The sequence below is a fragment of the Corvus hawaiiensis genome, chromosome 2 (genome assembly GCF_020740725.1).
Source record: "Corvus hawaiiensis isolate bCorHaw1 chromosome 2, bCorHaw1.pri.cur, whole genome shotgun sequence".
NCBI lineage: Eukaryota > Metazoa > Chordata > Aves > Passeriformes > Corvidae > Corvus > Corvus hawaiiensis.
Window position 1 is genome coordinate 4,806,502 of NC_063214.1, and position 27,209 is coordinate 4,833,710.

Below are 27,209 nucleotides of genomic sequence, written 5' to 3' on the forward strand. Positions count from 1 at the left end.
CAAGGGCTGATCTGTACCCTGGCAGGGTGATGCTGATGTCCTGATCCACAGCTGACAACAGCTGTTAGCAAGATGTTGGTCTGGCTGGTCTGGAGAGCATTGCTTCCCGTGTGTCTTCAGCAGCTTGTCCAGGCAGGCTCTGGGATGTGTCCTCGAGACTTCCAAAGGCTGCTTCCAAAGGCTCCATGGCTGGAGGAGTGGGGTGGCAGCTCTGATGAAGAGCAGTGGTGGCCACCACAAGACGTAGCTGCTTTTCTGGTGAGCTGCCTCCACCAGCTGCTTGTACAGAGCTCTGCTCCTGGCCAGGGCTTCCCTCAGGATCATTCTCAGCTTCCCTGCGTTTCCCTCCCAGACATCTGTTTTTCTTAATGGTCTGGGAACTGTACACAGCTTGTCAAGTTCCCCCAAATTAATCGGTGCCTCTCTGTGTGCACTTCCAGGCCTTGTTCTGGGGAGATCTTGCTGCTCTAGAAGGGTAAGGGGTGACCTAATGGAGGAACAGCCAGCAAAACCTCCCAGGCTGCCCACAGAAGACAGGAAATAGTGCAGTCTGTGGGGCAAGTGCTCCAATCTCACGTGAGCAAGGAATTCTAGACTAAGACATAGAGTAGAGAGATGGCCAGGAAGGCTGGACTTGCATGCGTACTACTACTTCAGTGGGGAATGAAATGCATAAACCATGGTTATAATATGATACAGACCTCTGAGATGAGAAGTTTTCTGTTGTGCCTTGAAATAAATCATTATTTTATCCCATCTCAACCACAGTGTTCCTTTAAGCGACTTGTAGCTGCACACACGATGGGAGGCTACACCCTGCTCTCACCTGCAGACAGGGAGACCCTTGGGCAGCTGCTCTGAAAGAAATGGGCTGACCAAATGGAACAGCCCCTGTAGCAGGAAAGGTCTCAACCTAATGGATCTTCTCCCTTGCTTGCCTCACATGGGGTCAGGAAAAAGCCCTGCTTTTAGCAGAGTCTGAAAAAAAAGATGAATTTCAACACGAGGAGGCTCAGACTCAAGATGCTTCAGGTGGGACAAGGAAGGGATCACTCTTGGCCTAATGGAGTGGTTAAAGAGGATGAACTTTAAGCAAGTGCATATACAGAATGCATAAATTATCTAATCTGAAGCTATTCAGAACATGAAATTAGAAACTGAAGTCACTGAACTGTCAGAGAAGATGCACAGAGAATGCAAGAAGCAGGGACAGTTCAAAATACTTCTGATAAATACTGTAAATAGACCGTGGTACCTCCCCATTTAAACTCAATTTGAGACAGCCGGGTTGTAGCAGCACATAGATTCTACTCCTCTTAATTTATCATGCTGGGAACAGAAAATCAGAAGGGTAAATGAGCCTACACAGAGCTTCCAACTGCAGCAGCTTCCAGGACTCATCAGTTAGAACTGTGCTATCTTTTTAACACATTGCTATTAAATTAGGTCTACACTGGATTCAGGCAGGTCAGAGAAGGAAGTTCATATTTATCTAAGCCAGGAATTTAGTCTAAAAAGGTACACAGATATGGAGTGGAGGAAAGTGATAGCAAGCACTCTGCTGGCAGCCAGCTTGAGGTGTGAATGCTGAGCTATACCCACAGAGAGGTCTTGCTGGTTGGACCCTGGAGGGCTCACTGGCCCCAGTAGCACTGAGGATCTGGGTCTGCAAAGCTGCTTTCCCAGCAGATGCCCACCCTTTGGCTTCATCCAGAGTCTCCAGTCTCTGAGACTCCTGAAAATTGGGCCAAACACTGGGAAAATGTACCCAGGCAGCTGGAATTTGCTGTTACATTTGAAAATGCCTGAATTTTCAGCCCAGTCTGGATCAGCCATAACGATGCATTAGAAATTTAGTCTTTTCCATAGGTAAACAACTCCTCTATATACCCTAAGGAAAATGCACACAAGCAACTCCTGAGCTGCAGCTTGGCCTTTGACATAAATTATTTCTCAGTGACCAGAAGAAGATAGTGATCTGTTTTTGAGTAAAACGACGCATAAAATTCACCCAAAACGCTGCAACGGAGAAACCCAGTGCTTGTAAGAGCTTTGAAACACTCCACCCCTACTTCAGTGCTCTATTTCTTTTACCTGCTGGCTGATTGGAACTCGTTTACCTGTTCTTTCTCTGCAAGAAGAGGGACTAAAGTTCCTTCAACCTCAGGCACAGTTTGCCCAGGTTAAAGCTGGGCCCCTGGAACCAGGTGTCCAGGAAGTGTGGGCTCCGTGCCTGCACAACACTTGCTCAGTGCGTGAATCAGCACTAGGAAGCTGTGGCCAGCATGTCCCTGAACTCACAGGTGTTGAGAAGAAAAAATTAAACTCAACTTTTGATCTCTGGAATCACTAGAATGATCCAGTGATTTTTGAGTCTGTTAGTTGACTGCGACAGGATGATGTATTATATGAGATTGAAGTCCCGATGGGATTGGAAAAGACAACTTTGCATTGAGCTGGGAGATGAAAGACAAAGTGCTATGGTTGTTTCCTTTTTGTAGGAGTAACCAGTGTACTCAGCAATCAGTCTCTTTTTTCCACTCTGTCCTCTTCACAGGCACCTGCTGTCTAGAGGACCATGGAGAGCCCCTCTGCCTCTAAACTGGGAATGAACACCTTCAAACTGGGCATGGAAACCCTGGGTTCTCATGGAGGGACAGTGTTGACAACTCCATGCACTTCATAAAGACTAAATGGGAAGCCAAATTAGACTGTGCACATTTCACAAGTTAAACATGCCCTCACTGCAAAGCCCAAGGGGTGAAATTCCTGGGAAGCCTGGCACACCAACTCAAGTGTGTGTCTATGAAAACAGGGCATGTGTCATCTGAACTTACATCAGGGGAACATGGCACTCAGCAGAAAGGTATTTCAAGATGACTGACTTGAGGAAGCCATGATTGCTGTTGCAGTACACAGTTTTAAAGGATAAAGAAACCCATTCTAAAACCAGGAAGAAATAATAAAAACAGAATTGGTTTTGTGTTTTACCCAGGTAGTAAAATAACCATTCCCAGATTCTTACAGATATGATGCCAACTTATTCTGACCTGAGCTTCCCACAGGCAGAAGTTTGCCAGGCCTGAACAAGGTACTGCAGCAGGGAGGAATCATTAACACTTCTGGGGCCTGCTGCTGAATAGCCACGAGCTGCTTCTAGCAGCCCACACGTGGAAGAACTGCAGAACAGCATGGTGCTGCCCCTCTGGTGGCTCTCTCAATACCACTAACCTGAATACGACTGAAGCTCGCTTCTTATCCTTCTAATGCGCAGTCCAGCCTATTTTTGAATCATTCATGGGAAAAAGATTTCTACTACATTTGGTTTCCACTACGCTACTCCAAACCTTGCCAGACCTCACTGTTAGAAATCTCTCCTGCTACTTGGTGAGATATAAATCTTTCCTTTAATTGCATCCCGGTATTCCCAGGCATACAGCTTTTCCAGTGCACTAATTCTGTTTCCTCCGCGCTAGCAGTTTTAGACTACTGTCCTCAGTCTCACTGCAAAGCCACACTGACTTGTTAAAGTCCAATCTTCTGAGCCAGAATTCCCTCTCCTTTGCATTTTTGTGCCTTTCTGTGCACAAGAAGTCACTGGTCTGCACCCTTCAGATATCCAGGCTTTCCAAACCACACACGTTAATTCTAGGCGTGTTTGAGAAGCCTGAGATGAACAGTGGCTTTGTTGAAGCTGGCAGTAAATCAGTATCTTTTGCAGATTAGCCACCAGTCATCCACACTGACCAAAACCCTGTGGGCATCTCATTTGAAAGGGTAAACAGGTGTATTTGCATATGCAACAACACCAGTTTACAACGTTCCTGCCTGTTCTATGGGCTTTGAGCTCTTTTAAAATCTGGTGATGAATAATGAAGAAAAAGCTATGCATCAAAATCTGCTGTCAATCTGGCAAGTGAGGTCTGGGTCTTCTCATGGAGAAGACTTCCAGAAACACCTTTAGCAAGTGATGTGCTTTATCTGACAAGAATTTGGTCCAGCGACTTTTTTGTCTTTCCGAAGACTGAAAACTTCATCTGGCACTAATGGGGCAAATAAGGCTCATCCTTACCAGTACATTACCCAGACCCAGATACTGGTGATAAGATACAAAGATATGACTCAGATTTGATGTAAAAGCATTTCTGGCATGAGACTGCATAGCTGGATACATTGTGACCTGGTTGAAATGTGACTTAAATCCATGCCTAGGTGAGACTCTGTAGGAATGAAGTGCCCTGGGTCTCTGCAAACAACCAGGTGTGAAGCAACTCTGCAGTGAATGTGTAGTAACAACTTCTCCTTACACAGCAGCTCTGCTGTCCCTAGACCAGATGGATCTTATGCCTGCTTGTCCTGCAAACTGCTAAAGGCATATATATCCCTGTCTGCATGGCACCAAGACAAGGTCCTCCAAACAGGTTTCCTTGCTGCTGGCTTCAGCTGCCACCTCAGATCCCAAATTCAGGCTGTGGAGTTGGTGTTTTAGGAAAAAGAGCATCCACTTCTCTAAAACACCTCTGTAAACGGACCAAAGTGGAAAGAGAATGGAAAACCAACCCCAGTTTGTGTGGGCTGGTTCATTTCCATGATAAAAGCCAGCAAGTTTCCAAGCAGCATCTATTGATAAAGCAGTGCTGATGTTTTCCCCGTTCTTCAGATAAGCAGCTCCTGGGAATGCATGAGAAGGTATGCATGATATGCTGCTCAACTGCAAAGCATCCCGCCAATTAGACTGTGGAGCACAGCACAGAAGGCGTTTCCAAAATGCTATCACATGGCTTGGGACACTCAGACAACCAAACTGGGGAGTGAGGAGAGGTTCAGAAGAATTCTCCCTCTCTGGTGACACAAGAAAAGCCTTAATTCCATTTAATCCAGGGTCTCTGCTAGGTGGAACAAAGGGCTGCAGCACAGCCCATGGGGTTTGGTTTTGATGTTTTCTGTCCTTCAAGAGGGAGGCCTCCAGTCACTGGCATGTGGAAGTCTGGCAAACCTGATCCTTTCCAGGACTCCTTGCTGCAGACATGCTATTTACTGTCAAGCAGGTCCCAAATCTGCCCAGACCTGAGGAGTAAAATGGTGTCATACAGTACCTCTCCCAGTACATTTAAATACTCTCCCCTTTAACTACACAGACACACTGCGTGAACGTGTCCTTTCAATGGGTTTGGGAGGAAACACTGAAAACAAGTCTATTTGAGGTTAAACTGTTCTGTTAAGCAAAAAGAAAAAAAGAAGAGTGGAAAAGGGACATTTAAACTTTTAGAACGAAAGCCAATCATCAGAGCTTCCTGAGAAAGGGATATTGCTTCCTGGCAGAGCTAACCATGGCATAATGCCTGTTCTTAATCTCAGCTCCACAGCTGCAAGGGTGGGCAGAGACCTCTCTCAGCCCAGCTCACCTCCTGTCCTGATGCTCTGAGTACCAGGATGGTCACAGATCTCAGCCACCTCATCTGCACAGTACCCATTCCTGCATCCAATTCGGTCCCCTTGGGGGACAGGTCAGGTTTCCTCAGTGCAATTTTCCTAAGGACAGGGTGAGTGCCTGTTTTGAAAGCAGGCTGCCCTGTACTTTGGCCACTTTGTGGTGTCCCCACCTGACACAGGAAGGGCCGTTTTGCTGAAAAAAGCAATGACTCCATCACTCCCCAGATGTCCGAGGTGAGGACACTGTGGTGTAGTGACAGCACAGCCCTGCGGCTGGAGCCATGCTCAGGAGTTGCCCAGAAGGGTGAAGAGCAAAGAACTGCCCTCAGCCCTGGAAAAGCTTTCCCTCCCTCTGCTGAGTCAGTGCACCAACAGGAAAAAAGATGATCTAGCAGGAGTAGTTGCAGAAAAGATACATGGCAACGGAGGTGTCACAGAATTAAATGACATCTGTTGGTAGGCACAAAGGAGAGGAGAGCCTTCCCAAAATACACCTGGTTTCTGGACCTCTGCAGTTTAGGGAACCCATCACACCATGGGGAGCCACTCAAGTGAAATTCAGATTTGGATTGCTTCCCTTTGCTGTGCAAGTAAAGTTCAAGTGTCTCTACGCTCCCAAGCCCCTACAGAGAGACTGGGAAGAAGAATGCCATGACTGCTGTGGAACACGGGCTGCACAAAGCCACAAGCACTTTCAGCGGATGCCTTAACTCACAACATCTGCAGGAAGGTTTGGAAACCCGCAAGCCATGGGAATTAAGACAGCTTGGACCAAATCTAAGGATGTAAACTAAGAGACCAACACAAAAATTTCTGATCCTTTTTGTACCATGAGTGCAAAGAATGTTTAGTGGCTGTTTTTTTTACAAGTGGCTTAGCTTCCATCAGTGCAGTTTTACCCACTTTTGATACGAACTCATGTTAACAATCTATGGTATAAACTTCATGGTTTCAAGTTCTTTTCATTTGCCATACACTGGAAAGAAAACTGAGTCTCAAATCTATTTTGCATCAAGAAGATGGGCCTTCGCAAAAAAAAACCCCAAACAACAAAACACTGAAGATCAAGACACTCACAAAATTACATGAATTGCAAGGATGGGGTTTTGCTGCCTTTTTCTCCCTCTTTTAAGATCTTAAATAGTTCCAGTTGCTGCTTTGAATGTGGCACATTCCTGACAGCAGAAAGGCTAAGACCATAGGTACTAGTCCTTAAGGAGCAGCAAACCCACACTAAAACCACTCTTAGGAAAGAAATCCCAACTATCTTGCTTCTGTGGGTTTTTCAGAACTAGGGTCTTCCTGCCAGAGACATGACGGAAATCAGCTGGCTAGGTCAGCCCTCTGCCCTTTTCCTCCTGATGCTGGTAATCCTCATGTGTCCCATTAGAGCAAAGAGCCTGCCAGCCATGCCAGCAGGAAAGCACGGAGCAGCTCTGCCTGCCACTGATGAAGCAAACAGGGAAATGACAGGACTCCTCTCGTTCCTGCTGCACAGGATCATTAAATCTGGTTTTAAAGCAAAAGGCTGTGGTGAGCCTCTGTGTCCATAGCCTGTGAAAAGCCCTCAGGAACAAACAGAGCAGAGAATCAGCTGGTGGGAACTCAAGTTCTTGCTCTTGGCTCTGTTTTGGTCTAATATCTTCTTACCTTTGGGATATTAAACACCTCTTTGGAGGCTTGGGGCAGGACCAAGCGCACTACTAATAAAATATCTTGGAAATTGAGATGTTTTAAAATTAAGAATGGATTCAGCAATCTACAAATGACCAAAAAAACCCAGGAAACACAGGGAAAAGTCTGGAAATAGAGGAAAAGGGACAGAATCAAGAGCAGGGAAATCTTAGGTCAGATATTTCAGAGAAGCTTCCTGGCCACCAGACCTTCCGTATGTGTCACATGTGTCTCCAAAAAGGAAATGGCAGGTGTGTTCCTTTCTACTCCAACACAGACAACAGAAAATACTCGAGGGGTGCAGTCCTGTGTGTGTGGAGAAGAGAGGAGGTGAGGGAGAGTGTCCTCAACATGCAAAAATACCTCCTTCAACCCTAAGTTACAACAAATTAGGAGCTCAACTCCCCCTCCCTTCTGAAGCATCACAGGACACTACAGTGAAAAAGAATAAAACAAGTGTTAGCAGTGACTGAACCAGACTCTGTCAAACCTGAAAACCCTTGCGAAGCCAAACATTTCTCATGTCACGTAAGTAGTCTGTGCTGAGTCGGTTTCACCACTGCTTGATCCTTCTCCACCCCAAAATCTATTTAGATACTTCGGACATTTTTTGTAACGAACATGCCTGAACAGGCCAAATCTTTAACCCTTGCCTGTGGGGCAGGTCAGCACAGATAACAAGGATGGTGATGTTAGCACCTGCGTGTAGTCACAACTGCCCAGCTGAGTTATGCACTGGAAATCTTCAAAGAACAATTGAAGTGGTGCTTCAAGCACACTGTTCCCTGGCTCTGTTGTGTGTCCCCTGGTGCTGGGGCTGCATCCACGCAGAAGAAAGGCTTATCTGGGAAGATAATATAAAGTGTTTAGTAAGGTCTCTGTTTAGCAGAGAGAAATACCAAATGTCCTCTTTCATAATTGGAGGTTTTGCCAATGTTGTAATCACCTTTCTATTTCCTGTGCCCCTCCTAAAAATATTTTTTTTCCCTTGCCACTTTAAAAAACTGTTTGAAAATCTTGCAAATCCAGCCTGACATGACCAAAGCAAGCACCACCATTCCCATTTTGAATGAACGGGACAGGAGGCAGGAGGAGATGAACTGCCTTGCCCAAGAGGGTGTTACATAGGAGAATGCTTGAACATAGACACCATGCAAGCCAGACTCCTGTCCACTAGCTCTGTGCCCACCCTGAGACGTGAGATCCAACTCCCATGAAGCACAGGGCACAGAGAAAAAGGGACAGAAAACCCTCTGGGGGTGTGCTACTCATCTACCTCGCTCAAGCACAGGTTCTCGGGTCCCCTTCCCTGACCCAAAGTGCTCTATTGATAACCAAAGTGAGACCTGCCAATCCACGTGGGACAGGGGCTACACACAGCTGAGGGTGCGAATGACAACTGCTGCTGCACGGGTTGGGAAGGAACCGACCCCAAGGAGCCTGTCAGTCCTGGAAGGTTTGTTCTCTTATGCCCCCATTTTTAATGACTCCTTAAAACCTCCTTTCAGAATGATACTTTTAAAAATCTAGCGCTCTAATCACACCTCGGAGACTAATAAGCAAAAGGCAGCTGTTCCTCATTCCCCTTTCACAGAGGTAATTTCTTCCCAAACCATCCCCCTGCTTTTCAAATCTGGACTAAAACCTGCGAAAGAGTCTGAGGTGCAGGACAGGGGTTGGGGTGGGGGGAAGGAGACCTTTATCTGAACCCCAGCAAAGGGATATTTGAAGCTGCCTTCAGGGAGAAACTGCTTTGCAAGGTGGAGCTAAAGCAGATCGCGGAGCCAGTCACAAGCTAGTGGAAATAAAGTTTTCTTTACCTCCATATCCTGCAAGAGAGAGGTGTCCTCGGGGCAATCTTTCTTCCCCACCCCTTTCCCTGTTGTCTGTGGGAAAACTTCAGCCGAGCCAGAGCAGAACGGTGCCGCCGTGGAGGGGTGGAAGATCCCAGCTCCTGCTCAGCCTGAGCTGACAGAGCCCGGCGAGTGGCCCTGCACTACGAACAAGGAAGAAGGGCGGGTGGGTGAGAGGAAGGGAGGGAGGGAGGGGAGAGGAGGGGGAGGCAAGGCAATCAGGGTTTAAATTTAGACACAAATCTAAACAGATACTGTCCTTCCCGGAGTGTTGGGCTCGTGAGACAACAAGCAACGAGCTCTGCCTCCGCGCCCAAACTTGGGGACACCGCATGTGCATTTCCTCTCCTCTTTCCTCTCTCCCCCTTCCTATTTTCTATCACCTTATCTTCCCCTCCCACCCCCCCGTTTTGTCTCAGTTTCTCTCCACTGCTTGCAGCTCCTGCTCTGATATCTCTGCTCCGATCTCTTTGCTGTCCCCACTTCCCTGTCCAAATCTGCAGGGTCTCTTGCTTGTTTATTTGTGAGGAGAGATTCCCTTTTCTTCTAACTGCAGCTTTCCTTTCTCTTCCTTGTTTTCAGTAATTTCACTCTGTCTTCAGAGAGGCAGAATAGGAGGAGAGCGAGGGTGATTAGTGGGCTTGAACAGAATTTAAGGCGTTGTCCTGGTGCGCGGCTGGGACTCTCAGGAAGGTCAGGATCTCCTGGGTGAACCCCCAGAGAGAAAACAGGGCGTAATTGTGGGCTCCGGCAGAGGGTCTCCACGTAAGGTTGTCACTGTCCAGCTGTAAAACAGGACCAGCTCTTTCCACCCTGAATTTGTGTCACACCACCAGATCAGAAACTGCAGGTTGTTCACCTCTCCCTTCGCAGGGATGGACAGATTTGTGCACTGGAAGCGGGAAGTTTCCGTGGTGGTAGAAAAACTGAGATGGGGAAAAACAAGCCTCCGGAATGTTTTGCTGCAGTTTCCCTTTCCATTCTGATCACGGTGTTGTAAACCGGACATCTCTTTTAGCAACTGTTTGCATATGCTCCTTCTCAAAGAATTTCAGTCCCCACCTCTTGAGAGCGGGGTGGTGCAGAGGAATTTGGAAACGCTCCCTTTGTCTTCTGCTGGCTTCCCTGCCTTGAGTGCAGCTGCAAAGTGACACAATGTCGTATCGTCATTTTGGCACGATACCTTGGGGGCAGAAGAGAGTTAAAACATATTTTCTGGAAGGGGTGCATACTTCTCCTTTGCAGTGTTTCACAAGTCCCTGCTGGCTGTGGCTGAGAACACTCCAGCAAGGATTTAAATGTGAGCATCATGATATCCCAGCTCACTGTTACTGATGGTTGTTCTTCCAGCGTAGTTAACTGTTGCTGTCCTGCATGCTGTGGGACTCCTCTGGAATTTGCAGATTTAAATCATGATCTCATTATCTCCCAGATTCAATATACAATATACAATAGTCACTCTGTCCGTAGCCAAAAGAACGATAGGCTGAGTTGCTGCAATCTGGAGATTGGGCAAGAGAACTAATTAATCTTCTGTTGTTGAAATACTAGATTAGATGAAACCCCTCTGCTGTAAGCAACCAGAAGATGCTGCTACTGTAGATGAAATAAAATAGAAATATGAAAATGAAACTACTACTTGTTTGGAAATGCTATTGATTTCTTCAAGTCCTGACAATGGCACATTAGGAGAGGGAATAGAAACTGAACTGAGAAGTAGGGTGAGTCAGGGAGAGCAGGACTCTCCACTGCCCATGCTTTGCCTGCTGTGGGGACAGAAGGAAGATTTCAAGCTCAAGGATTTCACTGGACATGGATCACAAGTGGTGTTTTCAAGGTATCTGCCGTGTAACACACCGTCAAAGTCACACCTCCCATGACTGTTTCCTGCTGCTCAGGGTCTGTTTCAGTATTTTTTTTTCTGCTTTCAGGGGTTCTACTGTGCAGAGGAAACTGTTTGCTTAGGTGTACAGAAAAGGAAACTGCTAGGCAGAGGCAGTATCACTTCGCCCATACTAATAAACCAAAAGCAGTTGCAGCTGCCCCACCACAATTCTTCACTCCATCTATTTCTGCCTCCAAGTATCTTGCCACAAAACAAACCTTTTCTATCAGCTAGATTCCCAAATGCCATTGCTCTGGGCATGGTACACAGTACTCAGGGTACTTTTGCCATTTTGTCAGTAATTTTGACACTTTTTAATGCTAAATCTTCCTTCCTGGAGGAGCAAGGGGTGAATGCACAGAAATATGGTGTATGTTTTTCTCCAGACAGGAAGACATGAGGTGTGGATTTGTTCTCCTCTTTCTTGTTTCTGGACTGAAAACCACTAGAAAATCTGAAAAAAACCCCCACATGCTTTAACTGCAAGAACATCATAACAAACCTTAATAAGGGAAGTTATACTGAGAAAATGGGTGTTTTACATGATGTGTACATGCAAGTATTTGAGGTATCTTCGAGTATGACTCTTTGCATCCCTCTGTATATCTCTGCTTACAGACCTGGGATGTAGCAGTGTCTATGAGACTAACTTGTTCTTACATCCAAAAAAAAGTTCCACATCTGTTCTGCTCTGGAGGAAAAAAAGTATAGTCATCACTAATGCCATTAAAACAGGCTCCAGGGGGAAATTTCATTTGACTGAGAAAATGCTGCAATTGTGGCCCCCTGGATTTTGCAGCTTCCTGTCTGATTCTTTTCAAGACACGTGAGGCCAACACAGCAAGTTCGCTTCAGAAGAAATGACTGGCACTCCTGCTACAGGCAGCATGTGGGGGAGAGGTGCAAGGAACTCCTTCATCCTGGCATTCCTGCAAAACAGGTGGCGTAAGGGGTTCTGCCGTGCTCAGAAACACTGTAGGCAGCACTTGCTGGCCTCTTGGATTTTGGCTGCAGAGGATGGAATGTCCACAGGGTGCTCAGAGTGAGTCACAGAAAGGAGATGTAGCCACATCAGATGCAGATGACAGAGCTGTGCTTTATTCAAAAACCAGTTAGTTAAAAGAGCTTTGGAGGGCATCTGAAACTTTGTCTGTGGCATTTGTGTCCGTGCAGTTATCTCATTCGGGTGTGTCTGCCTAGCTGCCAAATCTGGGAAGGTATGTTTGTCAGGGTGGTGGGTGAGCAAAGGGTGGAGGAAGCTGTGGGTTCCTGCTAGACAGATTGCAATTCTGTGCTTTGTTAAGACATTTGTTGAGGGTTTTAGGAGAGCTCACCTGTCAGTGCCAGTATCTGAGGTTGTTCTGTCCACCTCTCTGCCTGGCCTTGGCTGCTGTTACCCATGTCATTTCCCAGAATTCACACCTCTAACCAGCAGCTGTTACTATATTGGGCTTTTGCCCTCCTGAAAACGGGGTGTCAACCCTTCCTGTTCACACTCAAGCAACTCGATTCTCAACTGAAAAAAAAGGGGGGACAAGGTAACCACTGAGAAAACATTTGCATTTCAAAGATCAATCAACCCTAAAAGCCAGCATCCTGTTTTGGGTTGGCTTTATACATCAGGTCTGACACTGGCAGCCCAACAGGAAGCGAACGTGAGCAGCGTTCTTCTACGGGAAACTCGCTTTTTGAACCCACCATTCTGCTGAGCGTTCTCCGAGGCGTCTGCCCGTGCCCCTCAGCACTAAACCAACGCTGTGGATGCTGAGCCTCAGCCTCCTCTTCAGGGACTTATCAGCAGGAAATGAACTCAGCTGGAACGCTTTGTACCATTGACATTTTAGTGCTCGGGTCCTGCAGCTGCAGCGAAGCACGTCTGAGAGCAAAAAACACAAACTCACTCACACGCACACGTGCCAGCACCCACACGGACACAGGGACCGGCGTGCCAGGCTCTCTGCACCCCTGGGAACTGATGTCAGTGGGAAAGTCCCGTTAAAGGGAATTCAAGGGAAGGACATGGCTGTAAAGCGGCTCTCACTAAGCTGAGTTGGAATTGTGTTTTTCGTTTTTGAGACTAACTGAAAGATTGAATCATTTCACGTGTTCCTGACTGTCAGATGGCACCTGACCTCTAACATCATGGTTCAGACTAATCAGGCTTCTTAATTAAGGCTTTGTAATTGCCAGGCTCTGGGCAAAAGCCTGTCCCTAAGCAGAGTAAAGTTAGGGGAATGCTGTGGCATTTCACCTGGCACAGGGAGCATTTCACCTCATAATAGTGAGATCACACTGAGGTGGATCACCCTGGCCCCACCAGGGGCTGGTGGGTGGTGTTCAGATAACTGCTGTCATCTCTTGCAGCACCTGAATGTCTTTGGAGAGCTCTTCTTTCACTGCTGATCTGCTTCACTTCAGAGAGCAAACTGAGCCGGGGTATTAAGAGGCATGGGTGCATCCCCTTGTACTCATGGAGTGGTGGGACAAATATTATCAGCATGAGCCACTGACAGCTTGCTTGCAGACTGAACAATTCCTCTGTAGTTACTAGTTTCAGTACATGGGGCTTAATATAAACCAACAAAACCAGTCTGAACATGGGTGCTGACACAATTCTGGGTATATGTGCTGGTTTTGATTACACTCTTCTCAGGCCAGTCCTACTGCCCATCTCTCAGTGTCCTAGAAAGCAGCATCACAAGCAGTGGCCCTGGCCAGCAGCTTCCTCAGCGTGCAGCCCAAGCTCTGACTGAACAAGATTTTCTGACTGAAAATGGAACAACACTTCTGGTCCCTAACAGGTTATGCACAGCGGAAGCTTGCCTTGCCACTGCCTGTGTGGTGGCTGTTAAAAAAGTAAGAGGACTTATGGCTGAACACCAGGCCAGTGCTATAATAACTTTACATATTTTCTAAAAAATACACTGAGGAAAGAGTCACAAGCTAAATTTCCAACCAAGGTAATTCAAGAAGTTTGAGGGTGAGAACGAATAAATGTCTTATGCACAAGCATGCAACACCTCTCTGTGCTCAGCAAAGGTCTGTGTAGTGTGCCACTTCGTAGCAGCAGCAGAGCTGCGTTGCTCAGCAGGGCTGGTATCTCCTCAGGAGAGTATCTAACCAACATTTTTAGAAACAATTTGCATGGTGGGTCTCATGTGGCACCAAGCACTGACACTTCAGAGCACTGAGTACTTCAGCGTTTGCCAGAGCTGACTCACAGGTCAGTCTCTTCTGTCAAAGGCACCGGCAAGTGGCTTTAATCACCCCTGCAAGTGACTTTAATCACCCTGGCTGTCATTTGGATGGGGAGAGCGGGCCTGGCTCTGGAATCAAGCGCTGCACACAGCGAGACTGCCCAGCCCCCGAGTGTTATCTGGACACAGAAAGGTTTCTGTTCACGGACAGACTGCATGACCTAGACAGGAAGCCTGGACCAGCACACAGCCAGGCTGTGTCTGAAGAGAAACCGTGCCCAGCCCATCCAGCAACCAGGCTGTCTACAGAGAGAGCTGGCTCCGGGAAAACCAGCTCTGAAGAGGGCAGACAAAACATGACACAAGCCAAGATGGAGACCTTGCCCACACTTTCTGACTAAAATACACCTTCTCCAGGGACACAGCCTGAAGCCCATCACATACAAAACACACTGAAATTAAGATTGTTCCATGAACTCAACCTTGGAGTAAGTAAACATGGCTCAATTTATGGTGAGATATTACTGTCTATTTACTGTTTCTTAAATGCAGTGAAGCACATGAGTTGAAAAGGAGAACTAGTGCCTAGCAACACTTTCTTGACCCTGTTATGCAAGGATGCTGAGAGCCCCTAGATGTATTGCAGCAGAACAGAGAATCCTTCTCCTTTCTCTGAGATCCAGCTGAGGAAGTGAGAGAGCCTGGAGATTTACTTCAGATAACTCATCATTTCAGAGCAAGCTGAAAGATTTACAGACCTTACCCTGACCAAGGAGGTTCACTCCACACTACCCATCCAAGAAATAAGGGGCCAAAACTAGCCCCCTTCATTCAGTGCATCTTCTTTCCTTTCTACCCTTTCTTTTTTTACCCTGTGGCACAAGTTGTTACCCCCAGATAGGCAGGCTCTTCTCTCATAACTCACTTCTTCCCTCCCTCTGGTTGTCTCCTCAGCACTCTGCCCTGAAATATCACTTGTCCTGTGCCACACACAAGTTCAGCCACCTACCTGAGCTGAGTGGCTGCACATCAGGGGTTTAGAGCATCCTTTTTTTCTTTTTCCTATGAAAATTTCGGTTTCTCCTGAGCGTCGCCAGGAGAAGGCAGGAGCAGAAGGTTCCATGTGTCCTGGAGAAGAGGCAGGGATCTCTGCCCATGCTCTGCAGACAAGGGGAATACTGGAGGGAAAATTATTTTGTTCTGCCTGTACAGGACAGCAGATAAATAGTAGGGGATGGATGGGTGGTTGTTTTCCTTGCTGAGTTCAGCCCAACAGGATGATCCATCTGGCCTGCTATAATCTGGGGGTTCTGTGGGGTACCTGGGGCAGATGGTGGTCACAGGGCAAGTTAATTTGGGTTTCTCAGTGCTACATTGTGGTTTACACAGTGTGGACATACTTGGATCCAGGTGGAAATATGAAACTCCACCATCTTTCAGGGCAAGTTGAATCAAGTCTCAGTATTACCCCAGTTAAAAACATCTCTTTGTACAAATCTTTGTAAGGTTACTGAGCACAAAGTGATGGATAAAATAAGGTAAGCTCAGTGTTTATTTGGGTAAATAATGCTTGGAAGAGCCTTCAGTGGATGGTGGAATGGTGTTCAACTAACAAAACCAAGCCTTGTAGCAGCAAGGGCTTTGACATACACCCTGCAGCACGGTGCAAGAGGTAACACCTGAGCTCTGCCTAATGGCAAATCATCCTGTAGGCTTTGCAGACCAAACCAGATAGACCCTGCTGCTGTGATTAAAGGACAAGCTTTTCCCAAGGGCAGTCTGGGCCCCAAACACTTGTGGTGACACCAAACCAGCCTTTGAGACTGATTTAGCAGCAGGCAGGGATAGTGGGGCCGATGGTGCCACCCCTTGGATTGTAGAATGACAGAACCGTTATGGTTGGGAAAGACCTTTAGGATCACCAAGTCCACCTGCTAACCCAGCACGCCGTGCTTACCATTAAAGCATGTCCTCAAGTGACATATCCACGCGTTTTTTGGACACTTCCAGGATGTGACAGACTTCCCTAGGCAGACAAAGCAGGGATGATGCCAGCGGACGGCTGCTGCCGGGCACCGCGCCATGGCCTATCCCGGGTCACTCAGACCCCGCAGAACGGGCCGGCTCCGAGCCGGGGGGTGCCGGAGGGGGGGACGGGTTCGGGTCCAGCTGCCCCGGACCGCCCGCACAGGCGGGAGCCGCCGGGACACGGCGGGAACATGGCCGGGGACATCGCCGGGAGCCGCGTCCCGCCAGCACCGCCCACAGGCCGGCGGGAGCGCTGCCACCACCTTCCCTTCTTCCTTCCCCCGGTGGGCGCGGGGAGCCGCTCCTGGTGCTCCACGGAAACCGGATTGTCAGGGAATTCTGTGGGCCGGCGTCAGCGCGGTGAGGTTCGACAAGGCCAACAATGGCATCCTGGCCTGGAGCAGGAATAGCGTGGCCGGCAGGAGCAGGGCAGGGATTATCCCTCTGTGCTCGGCACTGGCGAGGCCCCTCGAGTCCTGTGCTCAGTTTTGGGCCCCTAAGTTCAAGAAAGGCACTGAGGTGCTGGAGCGAGTCCAGAGAAGGGAAGGGTCTGGATGAGAAGGGTCCGATGAGAAGCCAGTGAGGGAGCTGGGGGTGCTCAGCCTGGAGAACAGGAGGCTCAGGGGGGACCTCATCGCCCTTTACAACTCCCTGAAAGGAGCCAGGTGAGGTTTGGCCTCATCTCCCACGGATGAGGGGAAATGACCTCAGGCTGTGCCACGGGAGGTTCAGGGTGGACATCAGGGGGAATTTCTTCACAGAAGGAGTGATTAGACATTGGAGCGGGCTGCTCATCGGAGGCGTTGGAGTCACCGTCCCTGGAGGTGGTCAAGGAAAGGCTGGCTGTGTCACCCGGTGCCGTGGTTTGGGTCCCTCGGTAGTGCGGGGTCACAGCTTGCACTCGCTGATTTTGGGGTCTTTTCCAGCGATTCGGTGACGCAGAGCAGGGCTCCCATTGGCTGCCGGTGACTGCGCCCCCTGCCGAGGCCGCGCTCTCGGGCTTGTTTACAACGGCTGCGCGCCTCGACCCACCCTCAGCGCGTCTCACTGGCTGAGGAGCGCGGGCCTCTCAAGCCTATTGGCTGGCAGCGGGCGGGCTGGCTCGTCACTCTCGAGGCTGCCCCTCATTGGCTCGGGACAGCGGGCAGCGCTGCTCCCATTGGCGAGGCACGGCGGGGCCCCGCCCCTCCCGGCGCGGTGCGGGGGCTGAGCGGGTGGGCCCGGCCGCCGGTGGCGGGCACCGTGCCGGCTGCGATGGCTCTGTCCGCGGCTGTGAGGGGAGCGACGTCCGTGTCCTCAGCTGGCCGGGGAGCGATGGCGCGGCTGCTGCTTCTGTGCGCCGCGTCGGGGCTGCTGCTGGCGGCCGTCGCGGCCATCCCGCCGCCCGAGGAGGCGGCGCGCATGGCGCGCTACGTCCTGCACAGCTGCGACTGGGGCGCGCTGGCCACGCTGTCGGCGCAGGAGAGACTGCGCGGCCGCCCCTTCGCCAACATCTTCTCCCTCAGCGACGGCCCGCCCGGGCCCTGCGGCGGCAGCGGCGTCCCCTACCTGTACCTGACCGACATGGAGATCTCCGTGCAGGACCTGGAGGTGAGCGGGAGCGGCCGGGCGGGGGAGGGCGGTGTCACTGTGCGCGGGCACCGCGGGTGTGAACAGTGAGCCCACGAAGGACACTTAGAGAAGCACCCAGGTTACTCCCGCAGCGTCTGTTCGGCTGGGTTACCTGCGCTTTTTCATCTCACCGGCAAGTGGTGATTGCAGGGCAGTGTGACAGCGCTGGTTTACAGAGCCACGGAATTGTTTGGGCTGGAAGGAACCTCTGGAGATCATCCAGCCCAGCCCCCTGCCAAGGTAGGGTCACCTCGGGCAGGCGGCACAGCAACATGTCCAGGTGATGTTTAAATCTCTCCAGAGAGGGAGAATCCATGCCCTCCCTGGGTAGCTGTTCCAGTGCTCTGCCCCCCTCAGCGTAAAATTCTTCCTCATGTTCAGCTGAAACTTTCTGTGTTTTAGTTTATGGCTGTTCCTTGGATGTCAGCCCTGGGGACAATTATTAGCCCTTGAGCAGCTAATCACGGGCAGTGCTGTCTGTGGTGACACTCAATAGGCCTCCTGAGGAATTCCTGCTGATCGTGGTGTTGAGAAAGGGCAGTGTGCCAGACAGAGGAAGTGTCTGCAGCTTCCAGAAGCACTGAGCAAAGAAATGAGGCGCCATGGAATACTGAAACAGAGAAAACTTCACATAAAAGATGTCAAAAGGGCTGGAAATTGTCAGTGTGGGACTTAAGTAAAGATAATTCTTTCTTACAGACTGCTGAAGGAATAGTAATTAAATCTCTGGAGCTTACCATAAAGAGAAGCACACAGCAAAAGGCAGCATTGGCATACTGAGACCCTGAGCGTGTAATTGGCTTTGTCTCAGATCTTTTGTAGGCAAGAGTTTGCTAAAAACGTAAGGAAATCGTATATGTATGCCTCCTTTATTAGTTTTTTTTGTTTGTTTTAGTTATTGTTACAATATTAGTAAAACAAACTCAAAATAATGCTAATTTTCAGACTTCGTTTTATCATTTTTTGTTTGTTCCCTGTCAGGTTTTAGTTTGTTGCCTTAAAATAGTTTAATTATGTACCTAAGTACTGTAGAGAGCCTATTTTTATCCTGCCTAATACCTCCCTTTCCACCCCAGGTATGTTATTTCAGAATAACAGAAAACGCACGGTACAAACTGCTAATGAATATTTCCTGTAAGGCTCCTCAACAGGTCCTTATTTTGCTGCTTCAGGGCAGAAACTCTTGACATATGATAGTGACGTGCAAGAGAGAAGGTGCCGAATAATCATGAGTCAGCTTTTTCGGAGTTAAGCAACTTCCTATCTCTCAAGTGGTTGTTCCTGTTTCGAGAGGTCACCGGTAGTGTTCAAGTGACTTTGAGGGGTTTCTCTTGGACATGAGCACTTGTAATGAAACTTCTCAAAGCAGAGGAACTTCCCTTACTGGGAGATAATGACCCTTAGTGTGTGACAGTCTGCAGTCCTGTTTGGCACCAGTGGTTTTCAAGCTATGGCCATCAAATTACTTTTTAGAAAAACAATCAGATACAGGTTCGTTAATTCTTCAAGTTAGGTGTTTCACTTAAATGCACAGGATTTTTAAAAAACCTAACTTCTAAAATTCACTTTGAATGTCAAAAGAGCTGTTTGGGGGAGCCAGGAGGCTGTTTTGAAGAGATGAGTTGTTTGCTTTTGTTGTAAGTAATTTTATCAACAGTCGTGAAGCTCAGTTGATTGCCTTCTCAGTAGCACTTTGTCCTTCCACCAGAATTAACTTGAAGAAGTTCGTTGTATGACCTTGTCTTCTCTACTATCCTTTGTGTCTGTAAATTGTAATATATCATCATTTGCATGTGAAATAGGTAGGCTGAATTCAGAGTTTCAAGGAGTGTTGTTCTGTGATGTTTGCATTTTATGCTAACAAGCTTCAGCACACTTCTGAACTGGGCTTAATTCCAGATTCACAGCTCATCCAAGGAGCCTTTCAGATGTAGCTAGGAAAAGGTGATGACAGCTCTGTTCTTTTTGCCAGTATTACTGAGCTGAATAAAGTACCAAGAGCTGAATGAAATACCAAGAGCTGAAAATGTGGTGGGTATGACATTTCTTTCACATAAGAAAACTAAGTGTAAACATCTTATTTCTTGCATTTCAGGTCAATTCAAATGCCTCCTTGACCGTGTCTTTGGCACAGACTCCTTACTGCAGGAAGCACAGATATGATCCCCAGAACCCCCTCTGTGCCCACATAATCTTCGTTGGGAGCATTGTAAAGGTAAGCAGCTGAAAGCTGACACTGGGCAAGGTTGTGTGCATCAAATAGAATTGTTCAGTGGAGGGAGAAGAGAAAGGTGAGAAATTCTGTGCAAAAGCACATGCTGAGGTGTTCTGTGCTGTGACACCCAAAGGCCAGCTCGTAGTTTGTGTGAGGAAAATGAAGTTGCCACTTGATTTTTGCAGGGGCTTTGTTGACATGCCTGTAGCCAGGAATCTGGGGGGACAGAAAGGCAGGAAATCTCCCTCATTCCTGTAGATGTGTTCTGAAACTAAGAAGTCTAAGGCCGTTATTTTGGAAAAACCTTCACACTTCATTCACATCTCTCTTGCTCAGTTAAATTCTTTGGTTCATGCAGTGTGACATGCCTGCTTCTGAAACTCTGCTGAAGTAAATACTAACCTGAGCTACAAAGCTGCAGTTATTAGAGACAAAAAGCGTCCATTTTATGATCTGGTGGCGTTGCTGCCTGGGCAGTGTTCTTTTGTGCACCAGTACTTTGGTGTCTCGTAGGAGGAATTGAGAACGGTGTGTGTTATTCATTGAAGATCCTAATCCCATTATTGGGGAAAATGATTGAGGATGAGAACTAGTCATCACTACTCTCTCTTACATGATAGTCTCAATTTTTATTTGGTGTTTTCACAGCTCTGGTATTTATACATTGCACTCAGCAATCTTTCAGTTGCATTTCTGAATTTCTCATTAATAAAGGAGTTGATTTTATTTAGGTGGTTCTCCTACTGTACCCAGAGCTCTAAATTGTTGATTTAACCTTTTAAACATGTGCACTTTGTACACAAGTGCTGTCACACTTTTCAGCTTCCCTTCTCTATAGATTCTGTCACACCATCCTGTTTGGGGGTGTGGGTGTGTGTTTTCAAATGTCTGAGCACATCTTGTTTTGTTTCTGTCAGTTTGAATGAGCAGGTGCAGAGGAGGTAAAATTCCAGCTAAGACATCCCATTTTAATAATTCACCTAGAATCCATACTTTTCTGTTTTGTGATTTGTTGAAAGATTTATGTTGATGAAATACTTTCTTGCTCATGCTAACTTTAAAAGTAGCCTTTTGATTTAATGTTAAAATCCACTACTTTGGAATTACTGTCTGTCTCACAGAGTTGTACACCACACCGAAGATGAGTGGACTCAGCCACATTAATGAGCCCCTTGGGACAAGACATGGCTGAACTGAAAAAAGCACACTGTAGTCAGCAGTGGTTTTTTTTAGCTAAAATTTATCTTTGCATGACTATCTTCCTGTAATATTTTCCTGTTTTTTTGTTTAGGTGAATGATTCAGAAGCAGGCGTAGCAAAAAAAGCATTATTCAGTCGCCACCCTGAAATGGAAAGCTGGCCCAAGGACCATAATTGGTTCTTTGCCAAATTCAATATCACCAATATTTGGGTCCTGGACTACTTTGGTGGATTGAAAATTGTGACACCAGAAGAGTATTACAGTGTCAAGCCTTAGTAAGTACTGAAGTTTTTCATGCCTAATTCTCATTATATTTCAAACCTGTAAAACTTCTAGTTGTTAACAGGGAGGAGTGACTCCTGTAGAGTGGGCATAGTCACTGTCCTCTGAATTAACTGCAAGACAGATGACGTTTTGGTCTAATAATTAAAAGTAATGAGACTATTCAGCATTTCTGAAGCTGTCTTAATGGGATTGCAGCAATATTGCTAGTATTTTCAAAAGAAAATTGCTGTTGAATCTGTCATTACAATATTGAAGTATAGAGAAATTGTGTTCTCTTGTCTACATAAAACTAAGTGTTCAGAACTTTCAAATCTATTTCAGCACAGTCATCATGAATTATGCGTTCATTTCACTTTTATTCTTACTCCTTGTAGGTGGAAGATGATCCTTGGTGATGCTGGCATGGAAATGAATTACTTCGGCTTTTTCGTGAAAGATTTATTTTTTCTATGTACTGTAGAGCTGAATTAATAATATGATGAATCAAACACCTTGCATTGTTAATGAGCATGTATTACCCTGATGAAGTAGATTTAACTTCTCACTAACTTGAATCCTGTCACACTGAAAAACCTTTGTGCAGAAGCAATAACTAAATTTTATTCATTGGAATTTGGAAAGGTGTCTGACAAGTGTGCATTCAGAAATATTGTGGTTACTGGGATCTAAATTATTAGTCCAGTTCTAAAGCTTTGAGTGCCTTAGTTAAATAATATTTTTCTGAGCACTTTCCAATATTATTTTATTTTTAATACCAGTTTAGTTTAGAACTTTTTGGTGAAGTCCTGCAGGATGGCTCAGCTGACTCAGCTCAGTGGAATGGAAAGCATTGCCTGTATTACAGTGGCAAATGGTGTGCTGAGTTCCCAAATCCTGTTAAGAATTTTCTTTGCATGCTGATAAAGTCACTTGTTTGAGCCATTTTTCTGTTTTGCTGCCTATATTGAATGTGCTGTAGAATACAGTTGTGTTTGTGCCAACTGTACCTATACCTCAAGATAAATTCGTGGTAATTCCTTAGCTGATTATGTGCCCTGACTCTGTAATAGAAGCGGGTCAGGAGTACCTAAAATATCCAACTTCAGAAAAGTAGTGGCTTGTAAATTCAGTGAGGATGTTGTGAAGGGTGTTTTCTGATTAGGATTCTGAAATCCTCAGCTTTGTTAGTCTGATCAAGTGGCAGTGTATCAGCTTTAATTACCCTCAACAGCAGAACTGAGCAGATTTTGGGGTTTGGAAGCCTTACGTAGCAATTTGGGATTAGTAACCCAAAAGTGAAAAAGAAGCAATACGCTATGACACAAATGATTCGTGATTTGTAGGGAATGAAAATTAATGAAAGGTGTGCTTAATTAATTGTGTTAAAGTAAGTTGCACACAACCACAAAAAACATCTTTTTACATCCTCTCCAACTGCTGTGTGCTGAGTTCACAAACACTAAAAAGTGTTTATGAACAAATAAGTTGATTTTACAGTAAGCAAACATTACCTAGTTGACATAAAGAATTTAGACTCCTTAGAGGAGGTTGATATATAGAGCAGTGGGATTTCTCATGTAAAATCCCTATATCTTAATGTTGTTGTTACGTCACTCCTTTTCTTGAATACTGGGATGATTTGTGAAAGTATTTTTTATGTAACTTATTCAGATTTCTTTCTCTATAAGGGGAAGGAAGGTACTTGGTACTATTCTGCTGCTCTGTTCTACTGTTCTAAAACTAATTTAGGATCGAAAAACCTTACAATATAGAAACAATTTATGCTGAATAGGAAACAGTGGTATTTAATACGAAATTGAAAAGTATTTTTATAAAAGGTATGACAGTTGTGAACACTCAAATGAATCTCTGTCACGGACTCAATCCTTTCTGGGAGGATACCTGAATGCATTACATGTCACCCTGTGACTTCTGATGTGTGAGACTGATGATGCTGGGCTTTTGTTAAAATTAAAATATTTTTTTGACAAGTGGTGTCAAGCATTATTTATTACATGTCCAAGAATTATTCTCTCCTTCCTCTCTTTCATACAAGCACTGTCTTCTCAGTATTCTTGTTTTACTGTTGCTGCGATGTCTTTCATTCTTGCTGGAATAAATGGGGAAGCATCCCTACTTACACCTACCTTCCCCTCCTTGGATTAAATCAGTGTCTTTGTACTTCACATTCTTTCCTGCATCTAATGCTGTGTGTGAAATGGAGAATTGGGAAGACAAATGCCATCGTTCCACACATCCCCAACTTCCTTTTTCCACCAGATGCTTCTGCACCCCCAGATTCCTCGCTAGTGGGGCAGGCTGGGAAGCAGGGAAGGTCTTGACATTGCATGAACAATAAAACATTCATGTGTTATCAAGGCTGTTTTAAGTACAAATTCAAAACACAGCCCCAAGCAAGCTAAGAAAGGAAAGCCCCAACCACAAAACCCAAACCTCCATCCCAGCCAAAACCAGTACACCACCTTCAAAAGTACTGCTTTTGTTTGAGGGTTTGGTACAGAATAAGGATGGCTTTGGTTTTGGTTTTCTTGTCCTTTTAGTACCAATTTCCAAGTATTTTCTGTTTGGAAGTAAAAGGGTGGTTTTTGGTAACAATAAGATCATAAACCAGTTTAGTAATACTACTGCTATAATTTTAGATCATCCAAATCTCTTCACATTTGAAATTTGGGAGGACCGCAGCCAGATGATTTTGGGAGAGTGGTGAACAGCAGAATGGTTAAGCTACATCTACAGACCTGGATTTGAGGGTTGGTCAGAGAAGAACTCTGGAGTTCTATCTGTGCATCTCACTGAATATTTGTTGTGTTTTTATATGTAGTAGTGGAACGTAAGGCAGTTCAGGTTATTTGCCTTTTCCCTTAGTAATAGGTGTGGAAATGTTTATATCATCAACCCAAGAGTCATCAGCTGGTCCTATTTTCCCTCACCGTTTTTCCCTGTGCTTCATTCTGTTCAGCTCATTTGGGAATTTGTTTGTGAGCTTATTTCCTTTTTTTCCTGATATCCAGGAGTAATGCTGTGGCTTAGAAGAGGCTGAGTATAGTCAATTGATACAGCTGTAAGCAATGAATCATTGTTTTGATTGCTGTGTGTATCCTCTACCACGGCATGCTTGAAGCACCTGAGCATATTCTCAACAGCAATGAAGTCAGCCTCCATACCTGGGAGGTACCTGCATCCACGGGAATTTGACACAGGATGTTTGTTAGCTGGGAATCTAGTAAGGGTAATCACAACCTGTCATGTTCTTCCTTCTACTGATCTTGCTCATGGATGTATTTGTGTTTCTACTTCTTGATTTTCAATTTCTTTCTTGTGTTTTAAATGTCAGACTTGTGCCCAGTAGGCTCTTGCAGCATGCTGCATCATTACACAATAGATCTCAAATATATTGGGTATTCATTTAATCCTTTATTCAGTTCTCTCCTTCGCTGTTTAATGTTGTGCCTGTGACCTTCACAATAAAATAGAGGTAGCTCAATCAGAGTATCAGACTAACACAAAAAGTATTAATCATAACTTAATGGATTAATTTGTTTTCAAAAGGTTTTTCGTGAGCAAAAACATTGAATCGAGATAAAAAAATCCCATAAACTGATATATTGTTGTTGACCACAAGAGGGTGCCATAGACTTACACTCGGGCTGGAGTGTTAAATGTTTAATACTTAAAAGTGGTTATTGAATTCATCATAACTCAAAAGATGCTGGAAAAGCAAACGACGGGGGCATAATACGAACAAATTCTTTTTCTACAGTGCTTTACATTATGAATGCTTCCCTCCATAAACACAGCAGCCTGCTGGCTGCAAAAAAAAAGGAGCATTCATCATTTTTTTGTGTTTTGTAATCATTTTGTGCTATGGAGAGCTCAGAAGTAATATCCATGAAAATGATTTAAAGGTTTTTAAATTAAGTAAGTCTAGTAAAGGAAATGGAGACAGGTATAGAATGCCTCGGAACATTGGCTGGGAGCAGCTAGCTCCAGCCTCAACAGTGTTTATTTCTGTCAAATCCAGGGAGAGGGGGTTCATTAGCGTGACCATGCTTTGGCCTAGGCTTACTGTGAGCTGAATTAAACCACTTGACTCTGATTTGTAATTTCCAACAGCTAATTAATCTTGGGCTCTTCAAGTGCCCCCAGGCTGCTCTCCAGTGGTTTGGGCTGCCCTGATGATGTGCAGGTGTTTGGGTGATGAGGCAGAGCTGGGAAAAGCCTAAAGCTTCCCGTTCTCCCATGAGGGCTGTGTTAGAGCTTAGGCTCTTCTTACTTGCTCAGTTCTACTGTCTCGGTCTCAAACCTGACTTGAGCGTGGCTGCTCCTGGTTGCTGTCACCCAGCCTCTGTTCTTGTCTGGGTACTGTGGGACTACTTATTTTGGGGTTGAGGCTACTACCCTGCCATCCCTGCCAGCTCTTCTGCTTGGGTGGAGCAGTCATTGGTCCTCCCCAATAACTGTATTTTCCATGCTGGGGAGTTCAGTCTTTAAGTTTCTCATGCAAGCCCCTTGGAGTTGCTCCCATGGATTTTTGACTTAAAAACTTAGGTGTCTAGAGGTTTCCTCAGAATTTCTGAGTTGAATTGTCATGTAAGAAGATTAGGCTGCAAGACTCATTAATTCTGGGTATAGTGGTCAATGTTCTTCACAGCCTGGTTTTCTGTGGAAGCACAGCTTAGGTAACATGTCTGGGTAGTTGCCTTTGTCAAATTTGTTTTTACTCTGTTGGATTCAGATTTGAAATGGGAAGTCTGACCTTGAAGCCACCAAGCTCCTATAAATATCACGACAGCTGTGAGCTTGGCACAGGAAACAAAACCCAGTTCGTGTATATTAAAGGTACAAAAGTCCTCTGTTTTGAAAATTAGAGTTTCATTAGTTGTGCTGCTTGTGGAGCCAGAGTCTTCTTGGTTGAGTGTGACCAGGTCTGCAGTTAGTATCAACAGGGTGAAATTCTGTATTGTTTAGGGGATGGTAGGTTTTATCAAAGAAACTGATAGCTGTAATGAGTTTTCTAAATTATTTTTTTCTCTAGCTCTTAATATCCTGCATAAAAAAGGCTTAAAAATTCCCCAGTACTATTTGCTTCTGATTCCTGCAGCTGCTAAGCTTAGTTTTGAGTAGAATTTCTCAAGTTTAAACAAAAGAGAGGCTACATTTATGGTGGGGGGCCCAACAGCTGCTGTGGGTCTTGTTGAAAGAGGAGAGTATGTAAGCGTGTATATTTATGTGAAAACAGTGAAGATAATTTGTATTTCTGTAATGTTTTTATGCCAATGGAACCTGTTAAACATCTTCCACTATTGACAAATAACTGTTTCTAGATTGAAAGGTAGCAATTGTTTAGGGATAAGAAAGAGAAACAGTTGCACAAACCCTGCATTGTATGATTATAAGAAGACTGCACACTTATTCCCTGTTGTCATTTAGCCAAAACCAGTTGCCTAATCAAGCATGAATTGGATTTTTGATTTGTTTTAAATGCTTACCTTAATTTCAGTTAATTTTTTCCTCAGGTGAGCATTAGAAACATGCAGAAGAGTTGTGTGTTGGTGTGAAGAGGGAGGAGAATAAAGGAAATGAAGGTACTTGTCACAGACCTTAAAATGTGGCTTCACAGTATTTTTATACTCATAAAGGGCATAACTTGATAAGTTATATTCTGTACAGCCACGCAAGAAAATACTGAAGGTGCTCTATAATCAAAAAGAACATTTCCAGAATGTGTGTAGTGATAAAGTCACAGAATTTTCCTACATATGCTGCAATGTAATTGGGGAAATTCACCTGCAATTAACAGGTGAAAGTGTTGATGATGCCAGAGAGA

The 27,209-nt window shown here is 45.8% G+C and overlaps 2 protein-coding genes across 8 annotated transcripts in view; one reads left to right on the forward strand and one right to left on the reverse strand.

Moving 5' to 3' along the window:
* Positions 1–16,614, reverse strand: part of RCSD1 (RCSD domain containing 1) — a 37,021-nt gene extending 20,407 nt beyond the window's left edge. For 2 of the 7 annotated variants that reach the window (XM_048294873.1, XM_048294871.1), the window contains exons 1-2: positions 16,000–16,614; positions 15,052–15,220 (exon numbers count right to left, since the gene is read on the reverse strand). In XM_048294873.1, coding sequence (XP_048150830.1) covers positions 15,052–15,165 — 114 coding nt within the window. In that variant the 5' untranslated portion in view covers positions 15,166–15,220; positions 16,000–16,614. Of the gene's footprint in view, positions 1–8,927; positions 9,005–15,051; positions 15,499–15,999 lie in introns of those variants that run through there. The other 5 variants (XM_048294869.1, XM_048294867.1, XM_048294875.1 and 2 more) reach the window with 5 other exon arrangements.
* Positions 16,615–17,260: 646 nt separating this feature from the next.
* CREG1 (cellular repressor of E1A stimulated genes 1) lies at positions 17,261–21,373 on the forward strand. Its single transcript, XM_048295132.1, has 3 exons — positions 17,261–17,660; positions 19,777–19,896; positions 21,188–21,373. The coding sequence occupies exons 1-3, from the start codon at positions 17,325–17,327 to the stop codon at positions 21,371–21,373; spliced, it is 642 nt and encodes a 213-aa protein (XP_048151089.1). The 5' UTR covers positions 17,261–17,324.
* Positions 21,374–27,209: the final 5,836 nt, after the last annotated feature.